The sequence below is a fragment of the Oncorhynchus nerka genome, linkage group LG1 (genome assembly GCF_034236695.1).
Source record: "Oncorhynchus nerka isolate Pitt River linkage group LG1, Oner_Uvic_2.0, whole genome shotgun sequence".
NCBI lineage: Eukaryota > Metazoa > Chordata > Actinopteri > Salmoniformes > Salmonidae > Oncorhynchus > Oncorhynchus nerka.
The window spans coordinates 11,922,432-11,947,754 of NC_088396.1; the positions used below are offsets into that span (position 1 = coordinate 11,922,432).

The 25,323-nt window shown below is 42.9% G+C and overlaps 1 protein-coding gene across 2 annotated transcripts in view; it reads left to right on the forward strand.

Moving 5' to 3' along the window:
* The window catches only part of LOC115140396 (polypeptide N-acetylgalactosaminyltransferase 13), a 78,626-nt gene that overhangs the window by 25,585 nt on the left and 27,718 nt on the right, over window positions 1–25,323 (forward strand). For both annotated transcript variants that reach the window (XM_029678830.2, XM_029678761.2), the window contains exons 3-8: window positions 528–696; window positions 4,916–5,082; window positions 5,530–5,737; window positions 8,578–8,748; window positions 9,825–9,942; window positions 10,094–10,274. In XM_029678830.2, coding sequence (XP_029534690.1) covers window positions 528–696; window positions 4,916–5,082; window positions 5,530–5,737; window positions 8,578–8,748; window positions 9,825–9,942; window positions 10,094–10,274 — 1,014 coding nt within the window. The remainder of the gene's footprint in view (window positions 1–527; window positions 697–4,915; window positions 5,083–5,529; window positions 5,738–8,577; window positions 8,749–9,824; window positions 9,943–10,093; window positions 10,275–25,323) is intronic.

The following is a 25,323-nucleotide window of genomic DNA, read 5'->3' on the forward strand; positions in this document are numbered from 1 at the left end:
CAGTTTTCAAACAAATGTCCTCCAGGGGGCCCATAACCTTAAAAAATTTAATTGCTTGGGTGCCCACTGGAGGTTCGGGGGCACGGGGGCACATGCCCTGTGTGCCTGTTCGGTAATCCGGCCCTGAGAATAGCATGGTTAATGGATACAGAATACTTGGGGAAGCTGCACCAGTGTCTGACTGATCAGGATTTAATTTGCTGTTTGGGACATTTTAATGGCCTCAGCATTCGAAGACTGATAATGTGGCCATAATCTCCCACTGATCTGAGGCCAGTCTTTCTCTCTTAGGCACACTCTATACCATGGTTCATTTGCTCACGGTTCATGTTCAAGTTCATGGACTTTCCACAGTACTGTGTCTTTATTGATAGATACAATAAAATAGATCTAGCTGCATTAAACAGATTTCTTTCATCTTATTCGGTAGCTGGAATTGTATGTGTGACCTTCCGCTCCCATTGAAATAACTGTGAAATCACATCGTGAGTATTAAATATGTAACATTTCTCCCCATTGTATTGCAGCGGTCATATCGCGGACCCACGAGGGCCCAGGGGAGATGGGGAAGGCGGTGGTTATCGCAAAGGACGAGCAGGAGAAAATGAAGGAGCTCTTTAAGATTAACCAGTTCAATCTGATGGCCAGTGACATGATTGCGCTCAACAGGAGTCTGCCGGATGTGAGACTGGACGGGTGAGTGAGCTTGACCTTTTCCCAGACACGCACTCTGAATCGCACTACTGACCTCTTTACTCTGCACGGCACGCACCACCCACTTTAACAACGCTGTAACCTTCCACCACTCCCTCTCAGAAGCTTTGATACCGGTGAGACCAAGTCACTATTATTCTAGTCATAAGCAAGTCACAAGGTCTGAGTCTCAAGTCGAGTCCCAAGTAGAACGGGTCGTGTCTCGAGTCGTGTATTCTGAGAGCAAGTCGAGACAAGTTGAGTCACAAGTTTTTTCCAAGTCAAGTCTCAAGATAAGTAAAACAGAAAAATCTATGCGTGCAATGACTTGTTCAACTACAAATCTCTGTCTGATTTTTGAGGCAACCCGGCAGCCCTTTTCATTATTTTGTCTTCAACACATTTTGGTTATGTAATTGTGAAATGGGTACCTTGCAGTCGTAGTAAGGGAATTAAATCAGCAAAAGGCAGGTTGACATGCTCAGTGTAGATTTATTTACAGGTCTTGGCAGTGCAATGGTGAAAGCGAAATACCATATAAAATATGAGTAGATTTACCAATTAGGCACCGGGAATAGCCCAAAGGATATAGCCTCATTATCATTATCTTATTCTCATTATCTGTCCTAACTGAACGAACACAGGTAGAGGGCCAAACTGAACAGCATCTGCTGGAGAAACCAAATCAAATCTGTCTAGCAGGACCTCAAACAGGTACATACATGTATTAGTACTTGGCCCCTTCCCAGGACCATACAATTACCCATTACTCAAGTGGCAATTACAACCAATAAACTGGTTCTATAATGTAAAAGGCATTTTCCACATCCATTGATACATTCGTCTTAATCAGACTTACTGATTATTAATGATATTTCCTCACCATTCATACATGGAACAATCATTGTTCTCTTACTCAACGTACTGACTCAGAAAGCGTGGCGCGCAGGCCACGTAGCCTATTTCTATGTGCACTGAGGCGCACACACTCCTATTACTCGCAAACAAAATGATAGAACGATAGGACACATGCTGCGTTCAAAAATCTCAGACTTCCGATTTCAGTGCGTTCAAGACAACTGGGAACTCGGAACAAAACGAGCTTTGACTGGGAAAAGTAGTTTTGAAGGCTCATGCAAGGCTTACTTGTAAATGTATTGTATGAAACATAAATTTGTTGCAATAAACAGTGTTGCAATAAACAGTATGGAAGGGGGGATACCTAGTCAGTTGTACAACTGAATGCCTTCAACGGAAATGTGTCTTCCGCATTTAATCCAACTGAATCAGAGAGGTGCAGGGGGGCTACCTTAATCGACATCCACGGTGCCCGGGGAACAGTGGGTTAACTGCCTTGCTCGGTGGCAGAACGACAGATTTTTACCTTTGTCAGCTCGGGGATTCGATCCAGCAACCTCTCTGTTACTGGCCAAATGCTCTAACCACTTGGCTACCTGCTGCCCCCATGGGGATGGAATGATGGAACACTACCAATTATTGTAAGATGGAAAATAGATTTACCACATATGCATTTAAACGAGTGAAAGAGTTTGTTCTTAACTGACTTGCCTAGTTAAATTTAAGGTTAAATAAAAACATAAAAATCAACAGCAAACATTTCAACAAGATGGCACCTATGGTGCATCTTCACCAGAGTAATAATAGACTTTTGACATAGCAAAGACCATGATAGTAGTTGTTGTTTGATGCCCCCTTGCTGTTGAGCTTGTAAAGTAAACAGTTAATATTCTTGACCAGCACTTCTCTCCCTATTATTTGACATTTCATCTGCATCTGATTCTATAGCTGTACAGCAAATCAGCAATCTGGGCAAGGCTGCGGTTACCATCTTGGGCTGCGTGGAGAGTAATCCAGGGAGACTCTAGTCTGTTGCCGGGTTCACGTGCTAGTCGAAACTAGGAAAATCTGAAATTTCAGACTTACTAATAAGTTGACCGTGGCATGTGTATAACTACAACCAGTTAGCAAGTCAGAAATGTCAGTTTCCTAGTTCAGACTAGCACGTAAACGCGGCATGTGCCACAAAATGAATGACAGAACCTGGCTAGATAATTTCGTTATCAGTTTCAAGCCAAAGTCGAGTCCCGAGTCTTTGAGGCTTAAAGTCTTGAAGTCCAAGTCAAGTCTGAAGTTATTTTATTTTCAATCAAGTCTTAGGTCATCCAATTTGTGACTCGAGTCCATGTCATGTGACTTGAGTCATCAACTCTGTCCACTTCACATGGCAATATATTCCTGTTATCAAAGAGCTGCCATTTTGGATCTACTTTCTGCCTCTTTTTATTTTTACTCGTTGTTGTTTTAGTCTAGAGACTTCAGCAAAATTCAATGAATTCAAGAAAGCACAGCTGACAGCACAATGTTGACAATAACAGCATGGGGTTCATTTTAATGTTAGGAGCAGCCGCAAGCAGAGTATTAACAGCAATAAGAGACTATCTACCAAATAACTAAGATCCAACAGAACATTTTGATATAGTCCAGAACCAACCAATTTGTTAACTTTGATGAAAAAACCCTTTTAAGTCCTCGGATTCCTTAGGATTCATTCCATGATGCAACATGCTCTAATTCAATGATGGCTGGTGAGGGGGACGAGGGGCCATAGTTTTGCCCGGAATGGAACAGCATCTAACTCAGGGAAACCATGTGTTTGATGTTTTTCCTACCGCGCCATTCGTTCCGTTCCAGCGATTTACTATGAGCTCGTCCTCTGATTTGAAAGTGCTACCAGCCACCACTGCTCTAATTGAAGAATATTAGACTTACTCTTTAGCCGTGTTGGATCCATCACAATCTTCGTGGGTTTACATCAGCCATGACAGTCTGAATGGGAGAAGGGCTTTGTTTACTGTCACCCAAGACCTACTGGAGCTGGATAATGAAAACCCAAAGAGCAATTTGTGTGAAACATGACCCACATTCGTCTGGAGCAGCTGATCTAGAGGCAGTCTCTCCTGGCGACATCGCCGTGATTCATGTTTATTTATTTCTACAGAGCATTTCTTATCAACTGTTCTTTACAAAGTGCCCTGCGCTGCAGTCCCAAGGTCTCTCATGTTGGAGGAAAGTAGGAACATTTTCAATACAACAATATAAATAACGATGCAGAGAATATAAACATATGCCAATGCTGTCAACATGGTCTGTATGTTTAATATATTGAATGTGTATTGGTGCCTACTGCCTTGACACTCAATTGTATGACTGTCGACCATGGGTTTTTACATTGGATTCAAACTGAGTTGATAAAGACACATGTAAAACACTGCATGCACTCCATTTCACACATCTACCAGGATTGTGCTAAGCACGATGCTTTTAGTCATATCTAATGACAAATTCCACGTAAATACAAACTAGAGTCCCATATTGAAGAATTTGTACAAAATGGAGAGCAAACAAACAATACTGTAGATCTAAATAGTGATTTTATTTCACCCCAAAAGTGCCATGCTGCGTAATTGTACTAATTGCATCTCTACATTTTCCTCAAACGACTCGCCAGTACCCCTTGGAACGTTATAAAAAAAAAAACATTAAAAAGCTTGACGTGAACTTCTGTGAGAGAGTGCCGTGTGGTGTAGTAGCCAGTTGTGGAGAGAAAGAAGAGGTTTGTTCAGTTGCTAGTAGCTAGCTACCCTGGTGCCCCCATTCTGTCAGTCTGTCCTGTCACCCGTAGTGGGGCGAACAGGATACCCCTGCTTTCCGCCCCACCATATAGGGAATGTCATTTATCTCACTGTAGTCAAAGAGGTTGTTGCGGCTCTATATGTTGGAGGGATCATACTCAAATGAGCTTTGTGTTATTGTTGATGTCGTTGACGTTATTGTTGTTATTGGGAATTTTTTGTCTGACACCTGTTATTTTTGTTTTATTCTGACGTTCCCTATATGATCCCTGGTCAAAAGTAGTGCACTATGGAAGGAATAGGGTACCATTTGAGATATAGCCTGTGTGTGTGGAGCAGCATGCCGATGACCACACCATATAAAGTCTTGTCAATGTTGGTTTTGTTTTTCGAAGCCGTTTGTTTTGTTCCGGTGCTCTAATGTTCAACCACGTATAGTAGGCTATACTGTATGTACAGAAATATCACACAACTATGCTCAGTCTTGATCAAATTACAATGTAGACAAGCGTCAGGAGTAGCAGCACATTTGATCTCCTTAACCAGAGCTCTCGTTGTCTGTCCATCAGTTGCAAGACCAAGGTGTACACGGACGATCTCCCCAACACCAGTATAGTGATTGTGTTCCACAACGAGGCGTGGAGCACCCTGCTCCGCACCGTCCACAGTGTCATCAACCGCTCGCCACGCCACCTACTGCAGGAGATCCTGCTGGTGGACGACGCCAGTGAGAGAGGTACTGTAGCTGGGTCCAGCCTAAACTTAAACCTTTCGGATGGGACGTTGAAACGGGTGTCCTGACTCTCTGTGGTCACTAAAAGATCCCATGGCATTTATCATAAGAGTAGGGGTTTTAACCCTGGTGTTCTGGCTAAATTCTCAATCTGGCCCTCGTTATGGCCTCCTAATCATCTCCAGCTTCCAATTGGCTCATTCATCCCCCCTCCTCTTTTCTGTAACTATTCCACAGGTCATTTCTGTAAATGAGAACGTGTTCTCGGTCAACTTACCTAGTAAAATAAGGGTTAAATACGTGTCAAATAAATCCATCAACTCACTAGCTTTACTGGGTTTAAAGGTGCAATCTAGGATTAGTTCATGTAGTTCTTAGTATTGGGTCATAATATAACCAAATAAGGAACTCCTTCAGGAGTTTGAAGCATGTCCTCTCCTCTTCTGTCAGACTTCTTGGGAAAGAAGCTGGAGAACTATGGTCGGACCCTGGAGGTTCCCGTGCGGGTCCTGCGGATGGAGCAGCGGACGGGGCTGATCCGGGCCAGGCTGAGGGGGGCTGCGGCCACACGGGGGCAGGTAATCACCTTCCTGGATGCCCACTGTGAGTGCACCACGGGCTGGCTGGAGCCTCTGCTGGCCAGGATCAAAGAGGACCGGTAAGGAGCTCAGTGTCACTACCACCCCTCAATGTAAATGGAACAGGCAGCAATGGAGAGACATGGCGGTGCTGATGCTTGTCACAAATCATCTCCGCGCTGTTCTGCTCTTGCTGCCTCAGTGGGATGCGATTTTCTGTGTCATCTGAAAACTGATCTGATGTTAAAGGGAAAATAATCAAAAGATGTATTTTTGATGTAAGCCGGCATGTTATAGAAGGGTCCAGACATTTCTTTGTGTGATTTGGCTTGGTTTTGAGAACTTTATCTGCAACGTTATAATCCATGTTGGTCGAGTCGTGCGGTTTCCCCCCCAATCAGCTGTGCAGGCCAAGCGTGTCCCTACACGGACACAGCCCGCGCAGCATGGCTGGTGAAAGAAACGGCTCGTTCGGAATGACAAGATTTCATGTGTACAACATGGGAAGACCTACATCACTACACTGACAGCGTTTCTGTTTCTAAAAGGACGTATTTGGGTGTTTTTGGAGATTTTGTGAATGCATTTTGCACGCCCTGATACTGCACGACGAGCAATGAGAAAGTGACTGAGGTAAATTGGGGTACAGTATGTTTCTCAAAAGTAAGCCAAATCATTTTTTAAAACGTGTCATGCAGCCATAGCTGAATGGGAGACGTTGCAGCTTGTTTTGTCACGACGCTGTCTAGTAGTACATACAGTGGAATGTGATTCCACGGAATAACTTAATGATGGCTATTTTAAGTGATAGCAGGGTTTAAAATCTATTATCTGGTATCTGTGGTAATTGTTATCCTGTAATGGTGGGGTAATTCTAATCCTGTTTCAGGATTGCACTTGCTTGTTCGGTGGGTGAAGGGTTCCTTCTAAGGAAAAGGGAGACGTTGCAGGTGATGACTAAAGATGAATGCACCCCCCCCATTATCTCTGAAAACTGGGGTCAGACATTCACCCATTTTGCCTCAGGTGCCAGGCAGAAATTCATATTGTAAAACCAAATATTGTAGATTAATAAAATGTTATTGTATTACACCCTCTAAAAACTTATACCACTGTTAGAGGAATTCTAAATTCCTATATGTTTTGTAGCCAAAACCAAATTCACACTTTTATCTATTTCATGATAAGTTGTAAGTTTATCATTTTGCATGAATTAGCAAGAGATCAGTCTTAAAAACAAGTTCAGCATTTATTCTTGATGAGTACTGACCCAAAATACAAAGAACATTACATTTTAAAGAGAGAACATAAAATGACGTCATCAGTTTCACACACTCTCTCCGATCCCCACAATAGCGCAGTGTCTTCAGGTCTGGAGATCTTCTTCTACTCCCCTCATAAAACTACATTCCAAACTGTCTAAAATATATACTTTTCTCCACTAATGGAACACAAAACAAACATTCTTATCTGTCTGAAAAGATACATCATCCTTCTCCCTTAAACCCGCAAGGTACAGACAATTAATTTGTTTTACTTACATTTTCAGTAACAGCTTAACCAAGAACCCATACATTTCATACCATAACATAATAGTATTAGAATAAATGGTTCGAATTAAATAAATGTATACATAATTAATCATTTCAACTATAATTTCCTCCAACAACCACATATCCCTTTGCCAAAATTTGTTTAATCTGTTGTCAGTACTATTCATTGAAAGAATGTAATGTAAACAGGAAAAAAAAAAAACTATATATATTTTGGGATCTGGCCGCAGACACCCTGCAGTACCTTATATTGGCCTTGTCAAAAGTAGTGCACTAGGAAATAGGGTGCCATTTGGGATGCAGATTTAGGGTTATCTATCACGTTTCAGGTAAGACCCAAATTTAGACTGTGTTGAAAGTAACAGTGTTTATTACATCAACAGGGGCAGGCAAACGAAAGGTCAAGACAGGCAGAGGTCGATAATCCAGAGTAGTTGGGCAAGGGTACAGGACGGCAGGCAGGCTCAGGGTCAGGTCAGGCAGAGGACGGTAATCCAGAGCAGGGGCAAAGGCACAGGATGGCAGGCAGACTCAAGGTCAGGGGCCGGCAGAGTGGTCAGGCAGGCGGGCTCAGAGTCAGGACAGGCAACGGTCCAAACGAGGAGGGCGAGATAAAGAGAGACTGGGGAAAAGCAGGAGCTGAGACAAAACGCTGGTTATCTTTTCAAACAAGACTAACTGGCAACAGACAAACAGAGAACACATGTATAAATACACAGAGGATAATGGGGAAGATTGTCTCCACCCCCCTCCAGGTGTTGCCTATCACAAAGAAAGGTGAAACAGATCAGGGCGTGACAGTTATCCATACATTGTCAACATAATCTACATGGATATTTTCAATTTCCTTTGACTGGAAGTAGCTTCTCACTAATGCAATATGTTACCTCTGGTCATTGTTATTAACCTAATGGATATGTTTATAATGCGTATGGACCAGCCAATGATGGACTAATATTGAAATAATCTCATAATGAAGCCAGGAATAATGCCACCGCTGTAGAAATGCGTGGTCAGCAGTTAGTTAGCTACTTTCATTTTTTCTCTGTGCTCACCTGAAGAAACAACGGTTAGGGGACCATTACCTTTGTAAATGATTTATTCATTTATTATTCATTGCTTGGATGCTGTTGGCTCTGCCAGCCAATCAGTTTAATATAATCAGATGTGGAATGTTATTAACGGAAATAACAAAGTTTTAGCGTTTAAGGGAACAAAGGGAATACATTTTGGAGAGTGCATAAGAGTTCTACAAAGGGCTTTCTTCCACTATTTCCTGTAAAACTAACTCTTCTGATTTCTCCATGGTTAGTCTCTCACTGTGTTTCTTGTTAAATGAAAGCCTTATGTTCTCCATGGTTGTTTAGGAGATCTGTGGTGTGTCCTATAATCGATGTGATCAGCGACGAGACGTTTGAATATATGGCAGGCTCAGACATGACCTATGGAGGATTTAACTGGAAGCTGAATTTCCGTTGGTATCCCGTGCCTCAGAGAGAGATGGACAGGCGCAAAGGGGACAGGACACTCCCTCTCAGGTGCACACAAGATACATACCTTCATCTGTGGCCGTGTTGAAATGCATTTCTTTGTACTGAAAGAATTTGTCTACGTCCCAAATGGCACCCTATTGACTTTATAGTGCACTACTTTTGTAAAAGTAGTGCACTACAGTATATAGGGATTCGGGTACCATTTGGGATGCATGCTTTGTTATCACAGTGCTGCCAAGCCAGGGGCTGGTGGATCAGAGTCAGCAAGGAGAGGACAGTAACATTAAAGAACAGTTTGAGAATCTCATCAGACAAAACAAATGTTAGCTCTAGCGTTGTCATTTCAGCTGAGAATAGGTTGTTTGAAATGCCTGGGAAGCTGCAGAGTTGACATCATTGATGTGGATTTCTTTAGAAGCCTTTTCTTCTGATAACTGCAGCTTTGATGGCTTTCATTTGCAGATAGAAATGGATTGCATTTCTGTCCATTTGTTTTATTATTTGATACAGTAGCTATATTTGTAGTTTCATGTTGCAACTAGTTCCATTGTCAAACACGAAAATACTAAAGCAGGACTTAAATGGAGCCGGTGCTGCAAAGTATTGACTAAGTTCTCCATCGATCATATTACATTGGGTCAGAGCAACAACATGGTGTTACGATGGTGTCACTCAATGCTTCATAAATCTGATTTCTATTATCGTTAAATGACAGGATTATCTCCAAGGCCTAGCTGTGTCTGTTTGCTTTTCTTTAGCAGAATGAAAATGGCAGAGAGTGGTTCAAACAATGAGGGTGGTTTTGCACTGAGATTGTCTGTTCCACGGCATCCATGTCTTTTAACTGGGCCAGTCGAGGTCAGGCTTGTTCGTGTGAAAGAGTAGTTTCCAAAGTGCCCATTCGTTTGATGAAAACATTTAAACAATTGTGCAGAAAGGTAATTTAATCATGCCTTGCTAATCAAAACATAGTTCCTCCCCCCAGAAAGTATTATATTAATGTAATATTACTGTATGCCATAGATATTGATTATTTGCGAGCTGACATGTTTCTCACTGTAAGATACGTGTCTCTTGCAAGATGTATTTCTTTATCCACACTCATCATTTTTCTCCTACAGAACCCCTACAATGGCTGGAGGGTTATTCTCTATTGACCGGACATATTTTGAAGAAATAGGCACATATGATCCAGGGATGGACATTTGGGGCGGAGAGAACTTGGAGATGTCTTTCAGGGTGAGTGATTGATAGAGGGCTGAGCTCTGCTTGGTTATTATGACAATGAAAGTGCCGTGTGTGTGTGTGTGCGTACTTGCATGCATGCATGCATGTTTGTGTGTGTATTGTGTATGTGTGTGTGTGTGACGTCTTGCTGTTGTGTGTGCAGATCTGGCAGTGTGGCGGCTCTCTGGAGATTATCACTTGTTCCCATGTGGGTCACGTGTTCCGAAAGGCCACCCCTTACAGCTTCCCTGGGGGCACGGGTCAAGTCATCAACAAGAACAACAGGCGATTGGCCGAGGTGTGGATGGACGGCTTCAAAGACTTCTTCTATATCATATCACCAGGTACGCTACCACGCCTCCATTTTAATCTGTTGTTGTCTCTCAGCGGGTGGGAATGCATATGGACTGGACTGGGAATGCAGACCTGGGTTCAAATAGTATTTGAAATAATTTAACCTGGGTTAAAGCTGGAGTTTCTTGGCGCAATGGAACCAATAGAATTGTTGGAAAATGGTACACCCTACCCACCTGGGACTCCATGCAGACTAAAGCAAACGGTAAAGGGATTTAAAAGATTTAAAATAGTAGTTCAACACAGATCTGATGGAGTGGCAATGCCTATGGCCTCAGTGTAAATCGCTGAGTTCAAAGGATGTACTTTAAGTGTGGAATCAGTCCCTGCCTATCATGTTGGGTATAAGTGGCATGTGGGTAGTTGACGTGAGGCCCCTGTTTTTTGTCCATGATGGCAAACACAAATATAACTTCACTTAAATTGGCTAAAATTGTGATATAATAGTAAAATCTGAGTAAATTCATGCAGTTTATAATTTGTTTTCTTACGAATTTGAACCAAACGTGGCAATTGTCCAGTGGTGTGACTGTCCCAGATAAGGTTGTGGAACTTTGAACTTAAGTCATTTAATGAAAAAATGAACAAAATTCCATTCGCCTACTCTTTTAGCTATAACACAAAGTTTATTTCAAGAAACAATTTATTCATGATATTTCCAAATAGTTCTGATTGATTACATGTTGTCCCTAAAAGCAATGTCCACTTGGTGTGACCTAATTCTGTGATTAAACAACGAGCCAGCACCATGGCACTGAGGAGGGTTCTCTTGAAATGAGCACATGGCCTGAACAGATTGTAAGTGTTATCAGATTTTTTTAATCAATATATTGCACCTCTGCCATTGCCATAAAGGTGGTCAGTTTCTTAGTCCTTTGGTGTGATGCCTTTTGAATGTATACAGTGTCTTCGGAAATTATTCAGATCCCTTGACATTTTGTTACATTACAGCCTTATTCTAAATTTGATTAAATTGTTTGTTTTTTTCCGCCTCAATCTACACACAATACCCCATAATGACAAAGATAAAACAGGTTTGTAGACATTTTTGCAAATGTATTAAAAATGCAAAACTGATATGTCATATTCACATAAGTATTCAGACCCTTTACTCAGTACTTTGTTGAAGCAGAGATTGCAGCCTGGAGTCTTGGATATAACACTACAAGCTTGGCAAACCTGTATTTGTGGAGTTTCTCCCATTCCTTTCTGCATATCCTCTCAAGCTCTGTCAGGTTGGATGGGGAGCATTGCTGCACAGCTATTTTCAGGTCTCTCCAGAGATGTTAGATCGGGTTCAAGTCTGGGCTCTGGCTGGGCTACTCAAGGACATTCAGAGACTTGTCCCGAAGCCACTCCTGCGTTGTCTTGGCTATGTGCTCAGGGTCATTGTCCTGTTGGAAGGTGAACCTTCGCCCCAGTCTGAAGTCCTGAGCAGGTTTTCATCAAGGATCTCTCTGTACTTTTCTCCGTTCATCTTTGCCTCAATCCTGACTAGTCTCCCAGTCCCTGCCGCTGAAAAGCATCCCCACAGCATGATCCTGCCACCACCATGCTTCTCCATAGGTATGGTGCCAGGTTTCCTCCAGATGTGACGGCAGGCATTCAGGTCAAAGAGTTCAATCTTGGTTACATCAGACCAGAGAACTTTGTTTCTCATGGTCTGAGATTCTTTAGGTGCCTTTTGGCAAACTGTAAGCGGGCTGTCATGTGCCTTTTACTGAGGAGTGGCTTCTGTCTAGCCATTATACCATAAAGGCCTGATTTGGTGTAGTGCTGAAGAGATTGTTGTCCTTCTGGGATGTTCTCCCATATCCACAGAGGAACTCTAGAGCTCTGTCAGAGTGACCATCGGGTTCTTGGTCACCTCCCCGACCAAGGCCCTTCTCCCCCGATTGATCAGTTTGGCCAGCTCTAGGAAGAGTCTTTACAAATTTCTTCCATTTAAGAATGATGGAGGCCACTGTGTTCTTGGGGACCTTCAATGCTGCAGACATTGATACCACTGCCTCAACACAATCCTATCTCGGAGCTCTACGTACAATTCCTTTGACCTCATGGCTTGTGGGAACTTATATAGACAGGTGTGTGCCTTTCCAAATCATGTCTAATAAATTTAATTTACCACAGGTGGACTCCAGTCAAGTTGTAGAAACATCTCAAGGATGATCAATGGAAACAGGATGCACCGGAGCTCAATTTTGAGTCTCATAGCAAAGGGTCTGAATACTTATGTAAATAAGGTATTTCTGTTGATTTTTTTTTTTGAATACATTTGCAAAAAAAATTAAATATCGTTTTTTTCGCATTGTTATTGTGGGGTATTGTGTGTAGATTGCTGAGAAAAAAATAATATTAAATCAATTTTAGAATAAGGCTGTAACATAACAGAATGTGGAAAAGTCAAGGGGTCTGAATATTTTCAGAAGGCACTGTTTATCCATATATTTTGTTTATAAAGTACAAAAAGCAATGAAAACATGTTGTGGGGACATTATATAGGTTTACTGTTAACAATAAGGCCCACATTGGACCATACTGCCTGAGATTTCCAACGGTGTGACAGCTTTTTTCCCTTGGTGTTTCATGAAGATGTGTCACACCAGAGGAAATAGCGGTCATTCCAGGGGACATAACCCATTAATAAACATACAGTACCAGTCAAAAGTTTGGATACACCTACTCATTGAAGGGTTCTTCTTTATTTTTTACTCTTTTCTACATTAAATGATAGCGAAGACATATCTGTGAAATAACATACATGGTACCATGTAGTAACCAAAAAATTGTTATACGAATGAAAATATATTTTAGATTCTTCAGAATAGCCACTCATATCCTTGATGACAGCTTTGTACACTCTTTGCATTCTCTCAACCAGCTTCACCTGGAATGCTTTCACAACAGTCTTGAAGGAATTCCCACACATGCTGAGCACTTGTTGGGTGCTTTTCCTTCCCTCTGCCGTCAAACTCATCCCAAACCATCTCAATTGGGTTGAGGTTGGGTGAATGTGGAGGCCAGGTCATCTGATGCAGCACTCCATCACTCTCCTTCTTGGTCAAATAGCCCTTACACAGTCTGGAGGTGTGTTGGGTTATTGTCCTGTTGAAAAACAAATGATGGTCCCGCTAAGCGCAAACCAGATGGGATGGCGTATCGCTACAGAATGCTGTGGTAGCCATGCTACCACAAGTGTGCCTTGAATTCTAAATAAATCACCAACAGTGTCACCAGCAAAGCACCATCACACCTCATGGTGGGAACCACACATGCAGCGATCATCTGTACACCTACTCTCTCACAAAGACACGGCGGTTAGAACCAAAAATCTCAAATTTGGACCAAAGGACAGATTTCCATAGGTCTAATGTCCATTGCTCGTGTTTCTTGGCCCAAGCAAGTCTCTTCTTCTTATTTGTCTCCTTTAGTTGTAGTTTGCAGCGAAGGCCTGATTCACACAGTGTCCTCTGAACAGCTGATGTTGAGATGTGTCTGTTATTTGAACTCTGTGAAGCATTTATTTTGGCTTCAATTTCTGAGGCTGGTAACTCTAATTAACTTATCCTCTGCAGCAGAGGTAACTCTGGGTCTTCCTTTCCTGTGGTGGTCCTCATGAGAGCCGTTTCATAAGAGTGCTTGATGGTTTTTGCGACTGCACTTGAAGAAATGTTCAAAGTTATTGTAATAATTCGGATTGACTGACCTTCGTATCTTAAAGTAATGATGGACTGTCGTTTCTCTTTGCTTATTTGAGCTGTTCGTGCCATAATATGGACTTGGTCTTTTACCAAATAGGGCTGTCTTCTGTATACCACCCCTAGCTTGTCACAACCCAACTGATCGGCTCAAACACATTAAGGAAAGAAATTCCACAAATTAACCTTTAACAAGGCACACCTGTGCATTGCATTCCAGGTGACTACCTCATGAAGCTGGTTCAGAGAACGCCAAGAGTGTGCAAAGCTGTCATAAAGGGTGGCTACTATGAAGAATCTCAAATATAAAATATTTGTTTAACACTTTTTTGGTTACTACATGATTCCATATGTGTTATTTCATAGTGTTGATGTTTTCACTATTATTCTACAATGTAGAAAATCGTAAAAATAAAGAAAAACCCTTGAATGAGTAGGTGTGTCCAAACTTTTTTCTGGTACTGTATATAATGACCTTTTTAGACCTATTTTTCATGAAGTAACACTGAATTAGACTATTTGTATCCTCTTGCAATTTTGATACTTTTAAGTGATTCTGAGTGCAATATTTATGTATTCATTCTCCCACGCCTGGTTTCTCACTCTCATCATGTGAACATTGTTCTGGCGACCTCTGGGTCTGTCTCTGCCCTCTAGGGAGGGTCTAGTTATTTTACCTGGCCTAGTGACGATGCAGACACATATTGGGGGCTGGCTGTGGTGCTCCCATTCCTGGTTCTCATCCATCCCCTTAGTCCCTCTATGTCTGTCCTAACATTTTCACTCCTCCTGACTGATGGGTATACGTGATCCACCCTGGGAGGGCCCCCATTAGCCGTGCCTCTTTTGGGGACTGTTCCCCCTCCCCTGCTCTACCTGGTTGATCCTGCCATATTCTTGTCCCAAATATTAAGCCATACTAGTTTTAGTACACATGGTCGATGCAGTGAAACCGAATGGCTCATTAAATCCAGTTATGGTTTCATGAATCGCTCCAATGTTACTTTGATAACTGTGGCAATTCTAGTGCTAAAATATGCCAACAAGTCCCGACTTTTGGGCACACGTGCATTTATCAGACTCAAAACCCATACAGGTGCTCCGGACCGTGGCACTGGTGTCTCATTCGAATGTCTTCCCTATCATCTTTGGATTGTAGTTTCTGTGCCTACCATGGGTAACGGGGAATCAGAATTTGATTTCCGGAGAGTCTGAGTCTGAGAAACGGCTACCACATACAAGGAAGGCAGCAGGCACACAAATGATCAACTCCCGATTCGCGGAGGTAGTGATGTAAAATTCTGTATTTAACTAGGCAAGTCAGTTAAGAACAAATCCTTATTTACCAAAAGGCAAAGGGCCTCCTGCGAGGACGGGGGCTGGGATTAAAAAATGATAATACAGGACACTTCAAGTCCGTGTAATTAAAAGGAGTACACTTAAAATCCTTTAATGAGGATCCATTGCTGATGTATAGAACTAATGTGTTGCGACTCTAGGGGCAGTATTTTCATTTTTTGAAGAAAAAAAACATTCCCGTTTTGAATGGGATATTTTGTCAGGACAAGAATCTAGAATATGCATATAATTGACAGCTTAGGATAGAAAACACTCTAACGTTTCCAAAACTGTAAAGATATTGTCTGTGAGTATAACAGAACTGATGTTGCAGGCGAAAGCCTGAGAAAAATCCAATCCGGAAGTGCCCCATATTTTGAAAGCGCTGCGTTCTAATGAGTCCCTATTGAGCTGTGAATGGCTATCGACCAGCTTACGCTTTCTACGTATACCCCAAGGTGTCTACAGCATTGTGACGTAGTTTTACGCAGTTATGTTGAAGAATAGCTGTAGGCGGCTACATTGCATGCGTAAGTGGTCACCTGATGGCTCCCAGGGTGACTCTCGCGTAAAATACAGAGGTAGCCATTACTCCAATCGGTCCTACTGAAAAACGAATTGTCCCGACGGATATATTATCGAATAGATGTTTGAAAAACACATTGAGGATTGATTATAAACAACGTTTGCCATGTTTGTCAATATGGAGCTAATTTGGAATAGATTTTGCCGTTTTCGTGACTGCAATTTCTAGGCGATTTCTCAGCCAAACGTGAAGAACAAACGGAGCTATTTCGCCTACAAAAATAATATTTTTGGAAAAAAGGAACATTGGCTAGCTAACTGGGAATCTTGTGAGTGAAAACATCCGAAGCTCATCAAAGGTAAACGATTTAATTTGATTGCTTTTCTGATTTCCGTGACCAAGTTACCTGCTGCTAGCTGGACAAAATGCTATGCTAGGCTATCGATAAACTTACACAAATGCTTGTCTAGCTTTGGCTGTAAAGCATATTTTGAAAATCTGAGATGACAGGGTGATTAACAAAAGGCTAAGCTGTGTCTCAATATATTTCATTTGTGATTTTCATTAATAGGAATATTTTCTAGGGATATTTATGTCCGTTGCATTATGCTAATTAGTGTCAGGCGATGATTACGCGGGATGGGGAGTCAGTAGAGGTTTTAAGAAGCATTTTTAGTTAGAAACTTCTGAAAGTGTCCCATTGATTATGTTTTAACAGTCAAATTTGACTGCCTGTTGTGTATTATGCATCGGCGTGACGCCAACAAATGCAAGGGAAAAAAGTGTATTTTTATCTAGGTTTAGTGAAGTTGCTGTGAATCATACCCAAAATGTAATAGCGGGACACTTAGTTATCATCATTATACAAGGAAATTGTATTTCATTTGAAATGCAAGAATATGATCAATGATTTTTAAAGACATAAGTCTCTAAATAATGAGTCAAAATATTTTTCTTGTTTATTTTGGAATCATTAAACCTTTATAATATTAACATGAATTATAATGTCACACCAGCAGGCAAATTCAAGGCACTAATACATGAAATGGTTCATTAAATTGGATATAAACTCAAAATTGAAAGTGGCCATTTAACATTTTGAGTTGTTTAGACATAGTGACAATAAACTATGTTTTTTTAAACTTTAATTTTAAGGGATATTATTATACCCACGTATTTATGTGGGTTCTGAAAATAGACTGCTCATGTCGTTTTGCAGTCACCACATGACTTATTCCCCTGCTTACACACACAGAATATAAAATATTTGCCTATATTGGCTAGTGTATTCTCCTATGCCAATACTATGCGTGTTAGGCACCATAAGACCTATCATTATGTCTTATAGGAATATCCTCCAGAATCTTCATTCCACAGTCATTTCCTCATTACTGTATGTTCTTCAGGATAGGGTCATTTCTCCTCTGGACTGTACTGTATGCCGTGAGCTCTGTAACTAGATTATATGTAACAAATTGGTTTGAAAGGGAAGCAACCTGTACTGTATCTTGCTCTAATCTACCTCTACTCTGGTTCACGTTTCTTCTCCTCATTGTCTCACTGAGTCTCATGCCTTCACTCTACTGTTCTTTGCGTTCGTCTTCCATTGAGTTTTGATGTTGCTCTTGACGTGCAGGACAAGGCATTTGATCTTTTATTCATACGAAAGCGCTGTACTACTGTGAGTATCTCTCAAGACTGGTGCTTTTCTGAACTTGAGTTCACATATTCATGCGAGATGTTGTTTATGACATGGGTTGGAGATATCACGGGAGACTCGGAACAATGCTGTCACCACAGCTCAGTATTCATTTGGCTGCCTGAGCCAAGTAATGTACTAGGATCCTCAAAAAGTTATACAGCGGCACCATCGAGAGCATCTTGACTGGCTGTATCAACTCTTGGTATGGCAAATGCACCGCCCTCGACCGCAAAGTGCTACAGATGGTGGTGCGAACAGCCCAGTACATCACTGGGGCCGAGCTCTATACCATCCAGTACCTCTATATTAGGCGGTGTCAGAGGAAAGCCTGAGAAATTGCAAAATTCTCCAGCCACCCAAGCCGTAGATTGTTCACTCTGCTGCCGTCCAGCAAACGGTACCGGAGCATCGGCTCTTGGACCAAAAGGCTCCGAGACAGCTTCTACCCACAAGCCATAAGACTGCTAAATAGTCCGGGTAACCATTTAATTAAATATCTGCACTGACCCTATCTTGCACTGACTCTATGCACAGTCACAAGACTATACTGTACACTGAGTGTACAAAACACTAGGAACACCTACTTCGCTTCACGTTCCTAGGAAACTATGCAGTTTTTTTTTTTTTTTTACGTGTTATTTCTTACATTAGTACCCCAGGTCATCTTAGGTTTCATTACATACAGTCGAGAAGAACTACTGAACATTAGAGCAGCGTCAACTCACCATCAGTACGACCAAGAATATGACTTTCGCGAAGCGGATCCTGTGTTCTGCCTTTCACCCAGGACAACGGAATGGATCCCAGCCGGCGACCCAAAAAAAACGACTTTGTAAAAGGGGGAAATGGAGCGGTCTTCTGGTCAGACTCCAGAGACGGGCACATCGTGCACCACTCCCTAGCATTCTTCTCGCCAATGTCCAGTCTATTGACAACAAGGTTGATGAAATCCGAGCAAGGGTAGCATTCCAGAGGGACATCAGAGACTGTAACATTCTTTGCTTCACGGAAACATGGCTCACTGGAGAGACGCTAACGGAATCGGTGCAGCCAGCTGGTTTCTCCACGCATCGCGCCGACAGAAACAAACATCTTTCTGGTAAGAAGAGGGGCGGGGGCGTATGCTTCATGGTTAACGTGACGTGGTGTGATCATAACAACATACAGGTATTCAAGTCCTTCTGTTCACCTGATTTAGAATTCCTCACAATCAAATGTCGACCGCATTATCTTCCAAGGGAATTCTCTTCGATTATAATCACAGCCGTATATATTGCCCCCCAAGCAGACACATCGATGGCTCTGAACAAACTTTATTTGACTCTTTGCAAACTGGAATCCATTTATCCAGAGGCTGCATTCATTGTAGCTGGGGATTTTAACAAGGCTAATCTGAAAACAAGACTTCCTAAATTTTATCAGCATATCGATTGCGCAACCAGGGCTGGAAAAACCTTGGATCACTGCTATTCTAACTTCCGCCGCATATAAGGCCCTGCCCCGCCCTCCTTTCGGAAAAGCTGACCACGACTCCATTTTGTTGATCCCTGCCTACAGACAGAAACTAAAACAAGAAGCTCCCGCTGAGGTCTGTTCAACGCTGGTCCGACCAATCTGATTCCACACTCCAAGACTGCGTCCATCACGTGGACTGGGATATGTTTCCGTCAGACAACAACATTGACGAATACGCTGATTCGGGGTGAGCGAGTTCATTAGAACGTGCGTTGAAGATGTCGTTCCCATAGCAACGATTAAAACATTCCCAAACCAGAAACCGTGGATTGATGGCAGCATTCAAACTGAAAGCCCGAACCACTGCTTTTAATCAGGGCAAGGTGACCGAAACATGACCGAATACAAACAGTGTAACTATTCCTCCGCAAGGCAATCAAACAAGCTGCGTCAGTATAGAGACAAAGTAGAATCTCAATTCAACGGCTGAGACACAAGAAGTATGTGGCAGGGTCTACAGTCAATCACGGATTACAAAAAAGAAAACCAGCCCAGTCACGGACCAGGATGTCTTGCTCCCAGGCAGACTAAATCACTTTTTTGCCCGCTTTGAGGACAATACAGTGCCACTGACACGGCCCGCAACTAAAACATGCGGACTCTCCTTCACTGCAGCCGACGTGAGGAAAACATTTAAACGTGTCAACCCCTCGCAAGGCTGCAGGCCCAGACGGCATCCCCAACCAGAGCATGCGGAGACCAGCTGGCTGGTGTGTTTACGGACATATTCAATCAATCCCTATCCCAGTCTGTTGTTCCCACATGCTTCAAGAGGGCCACCATTGTTCCTGTTCCCAAGAAAGCTAAGGGCTAAACGACTACCGCCCCGTAGCACTCACTTCCGTCATCATGAAGTGCTTTGAGAGACTAGTCAAGGACCATATCACCTCCACCCTACCCCCACTCCAATTTGCTTACCGCCCAAATAGGTCCACAGATGATGCAATCTCAACCAACTGCACACTGCCCTAACCCATCTGGACAAGAGGAATACCTATGTGAGAATGCTGTTCATCGACTACAGCTCGGCATTTAACACCATAGTGCCCTCCAAGCTCGTCATCAAGCTCGAGACCCTGGGTCTCGACCCCGCCCTGTGCAACTGGGTACTGGACTTCCTGACGGGCCGCCCCCAGGTGGTGAGGGTAAGCAACAACATTTCCACCCCGCTGATCCTCAACACTGGGGCCCCACAAGGGTGCGTTCTGAGCCCTCTCCTGTACTCCCCGTTCACCCACGACTGCATGGCCACGCACGCCTCCAACTCAATCATCAAGATGGGGCGGCAGGGTAGCCTAGTGGTTAGAGTGTTGGACTAGTAACCAGAAGGTTGCGAGTTCAAACCCCCGAGCTGATAAGGTACAAATCTGTCGTTCTGCCCCTGAACAGGCAGTTAACCCACTGTTCCCAGGCCGTCATTGAAAATAAGAATTTGTTCTTAACTGACTTGCCTGGTTAAATAAAGGTAAAATTTAAAAAAAGAAAAAAAAAGTTTGCGGACGACACAACAGTGGTAGGCTTGATTACCAACAACGACGAGACGGCCTACAGGGAGGAGGTGAGGGCCCTCGGAGTGTGGTGTCAGGAAAATAACCTCACACTCAACGTCAACAAAACTAAGGAGATTATTGTGGACTTCAGGAAACAGCAGAGGGAACACCCCCCCTATCCACATTGATGGGACAGTAGTGGAGAGGGTAGTAAGTTTTAAGTTCCTCGGCGTACACATCACAGACAAACTGAATTGGTCCACCCACACAGACAGCATCGTGAAGAAGGCGCAGCAGCGCCTCTTCAACCTCAGGAGGCTGAAGAAATTCGGCTTGTCACCAAAAGCACTCACAAACTTCTACAGATGCACAATCGAGAGCATCCTGTCGGGCTGTATCACCGCCTGGTACGGCAACTGCTCCGCCCACAACCGTAAGGCTCTCCAGAGGGTAGTGAGGTCTGCACAACGCATCACCGGGGGCAAACTACCTGCCCTCCAGGACACCTACACCACCCGATGTCACAGGAAGGCCATAAAGATCATCAAGGACAACAACCACCCGAGCCACTGCCTGTTCACCCCGCTATCATCCAGAAGGCGAGGTCAGTACAGGTGCATCAAAGCTGGGACAGAGAGACTGAAAAACAGCTTCTATCTCAAGGCCATCAGACTGTTAAACAGCCACCACTAACATTGAGTGGCTGCTGCCAACACACTGACTCAACTCCAGCCACTTTAATAATGGGAATTGATGGGAAATGATGTAAAATATATCACTAGCCACTTTAAACAATGCTACCTAATATAATGTTTACATACCCTACATTATTCATCTCATATGTATATGTATATACTGTACTCTATATCATCTACTGCATCTTTATGTAATACATGTATCACTATGCCACTGTTTACATACTCATCTCATATGTATATACTGCACTCAATACCATCTACTGTATCTTGCCTATGCCGCTCTGTACCATCACTCACTCATATATCTTTATGTACATATTCTTATCCCCTTACACTTGTGTCTATAAGGTAGTAGTTTTGGAATTGTTAGCTAGATTACTTGTTGGTTATTACTGCATTGTCGGAACTAGAAGCACAAGCATTTCGCTACACTCGCATTAACATCTGCTAACCATGTGTATGTGACAAATAAAATTTGATTTGATTTGACCTGCTCTTTCAATGACAAACAAACCAGGTGAATCCAGGTGAAAGCTATGATCCCTTATTGACATACACTCAACGAATTGTATAAGGCCATAAGAAAACAAGAAAATGTTCATCCAGAAGCCACACTCCTAGTGGCCTGGGACTTTAATGCAGGGAAAATTAAATATTTTTTTACCTAATTTCTACCAGCATGTCACATGTGCAACCAGAGGGGAAAAAAAACTCTAGACCACCTTTACTCCACACACAGAGACGCATGCAAAGCTTTCCCTCGTCCTCCATTTGGCAAATCTGACCATAATTCAATCCTCCTGATTCCCACTTACAAGCAAAAACTAAAGCAGGAAGTAGCAGTAACTCGCTCAATGCTACACTACAGGACTGTTTTGCTAGCACAGACTGGAACAAGTTCCAGGGTTCATACAATGGCATTGAGGAGTATACCACCTGTCACTGGATTTATCAACATGTGCATTGACGACGTCATCCCCACAGTGACTACGTACATATCCCAACCAGAAGTCATGGATGACAGGCAACATCCGCACCGACCTAAAGGCTAGAGCACTAATCCAGACGGTCAAAAGAAATCCCGCTATGACCTCAGACGAACCATCAAACAGGCAAAGGGTCAATACAGGACTAAGATTGAATCCTACTACACCGGCTCTGACGCTCGTTGGATGTGACAGGGCTTGCAAATTATTCCGGATTACAAAGGGAAACCCAGCCGCAAGCTGCCCAGAGACGTGAGCCTACCAAACGAGCTAACTTCGTGGTGTTCTGGACGACTGTGTGATCACTCTCTCCGTGGCTGATGTAAGCAAAACCTTTTAAACAGGTCAACATTCACAAAGCCACAAGGGTGTGTCTCAAAGCATGCGTGGGCCAACTGGCAATAGGTCAGAGACCTGGCAGTGTGGTGCCAGGACAACAACCTCTCCTCAATGTGAGCAAGACTAAGGAGCTGGTTGTGGACTACAGGAAAAGGAGGGCCGAACAAGCCCCCATTAACATCGACAGGGCTGTAGAGGAGCGGGGAGAGAGTTTCAAGTTCCTTGGTGTCAACATCACCAACAAACTATCATGGTCCAAACACACCAAGAGAGGTGTGAAGAGTGCACTACAACACCTTTTCCCCCCTCAGGAGATTTGGCATGGGTCCCCAGATCCTCAACATTCTACAGCTGCACCATAGTATGGCAACTGCTCTGTATCTGACCGTAAGGCACTACAGAGGGTAGTGAGTACGGCCCAGTACATCACTGGGGCCAAGCTTTCTGCCATCTAGGACCTTTATACTTGGCGTGTCAGAGGAAGGCCCCAAAAATGGTTAAAGACTCCAGTCACCCAAGTCATAGGCTGTTCTCTCTGCTACCGCACGGCAAGTGGTACCGGAGTGCCAAGTCTAGGCCCTAAAGGCTCCTTAACAGCTTCTACCCCCAAGCCATAAGACTGCTGAACAATGAATCTAATGGCCACCCGGACTATTTACATTGACCCCCCCCTCCTTGTTTTTACACTGCTGTTACTCGCTGTTTATTATCTATGCATAGTCACTTTACCCCTACCCACATGTACAAATTACCCCGAATAACTTGCACCCCCACACATTGACTTGGTACCGGTACCCCCTGTATATAGCCTTCTTATTGTTATATAATTTTCTTGTGTTACTTTATTACATTTTTTACTTTAGTTTATTTAGTAAATATTTTCTTTACTCTTTTTCTTGAACTGCATTGTTGGTTAAGGGCTTGTAAGTAAGCATTTCACAGTAAGATCTACATCTGTTGTATTCGGCGCATGTGACAAACACAATTTGATATCACTTGTTAAATCCACTTCAATCACAGAAGGATTTTTAAGCCTTGAGACAATTGAGACATGGATTGTGTATGTGTGCTATTCAGAGGGTAAATGGGCAAGACAAAATATTTAAGTGCCTTTGAATGGGGTATGATACTAGATATGATACTATCATACCCCATTCAAAGGCACTTATCTATGATAATGATAGATGCCAGGCGCACCGGTTTGAGTGTGTCAAGAACTGCAACGCTCCTGGGTGTCACAGTCAACAGTTTCCTGTGTGTATCATGAATTATCCACCACCCAAAGGACATCCAGCCAACTTGACACAACTGTGGGAAGCATTGGAGTCAACATGGGCCAGCATCACTGTGGAACGCTTTCGACACCTTGTAATCAATGCCTTGACAAATTGAGGCTGTTCTGAGGGCAAAAGGTGGTGCAACTCAATATTAGGAAGGTGTTCCTAATGTTTTGTACACTCAGTGTATATACACACTACTGTGTATATACACACACTCACTCACACACACTACAATGACACTCTCACACAAAATCCACACACATTCATATACACTACATACACACACACGCACAAGTGCGCACACACAACGTATTCGCTTGTCTTTATTATCTATCCTGATGGCTAGTCACTTTACCCTGCCTTCATTTACATACTGTATCTACTTCAAATACCTCATACCCCTGCACATTGATCAAGTCTACACCTGTTGTATTCGGCGCATTTGATAAATAAAATTGTATTTTAAGTGTTTTGCATGGAAGGCAAGGCACCCTTTCTAGGTTTCCAGAATGCTCTTCAGTCTGTCTTCTGAGGGTTAGAGGCAGGCCCAGTACCTAAGTCATTTTTGGAAAAGCATGCTCGCAGTATCCTCTGAAGGCTGCAGCCAGGCAGGCAGCAGAGATAGAGAGACAGTGCTGAGGCTGTGATAGATGAGCCACCATGTCTAGTGTAGCCTGGTCGACATTCAGTCTGCCTCTCCAGGATATTAGAGGGGATGATAAGGTCAGAGCAGCTCCACTGTTAGTGTGCATTCCAAATTGCACCCTATTCCCTATATCAGGGGTGGGCAAACCTTTTGGTTCTAGGGCCACATCGGGATTTCAAAATTCAACCAAGGGTAGCTCAGATTTGTTTGTCAAAATCAATTTGCGGGCTAGAAAAAGTTATTTGAAAATATGTAGGTCCATTATACATTTCTACAGACTTTCTCTCTAGTTTTAGGCATTCAAGTGTGGCCTGGTGTATTTTTTTAACCAAAAATAATAATTTGCCCCAATCATTATTTTTTTTTACTCAAACCTCCCACAGGCCGGATTAAATGGGTTTGCGGGCCGGATCAAGCCTGCGGACCGTAGTTTGCCCACCTCTGCCCTATATATAGGTCTACAATACTTTTGTCCAGAGCTCTGGTCAAAAGTACTGCACTATTGGCCTGATTCCAATTGAGGAAATGTAAGCCTTTCCTATGCACTTCTCAGTAGTTGGTATTCAGATTTTCCTTATGCTGGTGCGTAACAGGCTTTGCAGGCGTGATTCCCTTGCGCACGCTGAAGACATTTAATTAAATCGCTGAAAACCCTCCCACTTGCTGGCCAACATATTTTGTTGTGTATTTCTCATTCAATAGGGTTTTCGGTAAATTTATCTTAAGCCATCCCTTTAAATACGGTGTACCTTTAATTAGAATTTAGTCAACAGACTAGAATACATCGAGAACACAACAAATATATTGATGAATCAAAAATA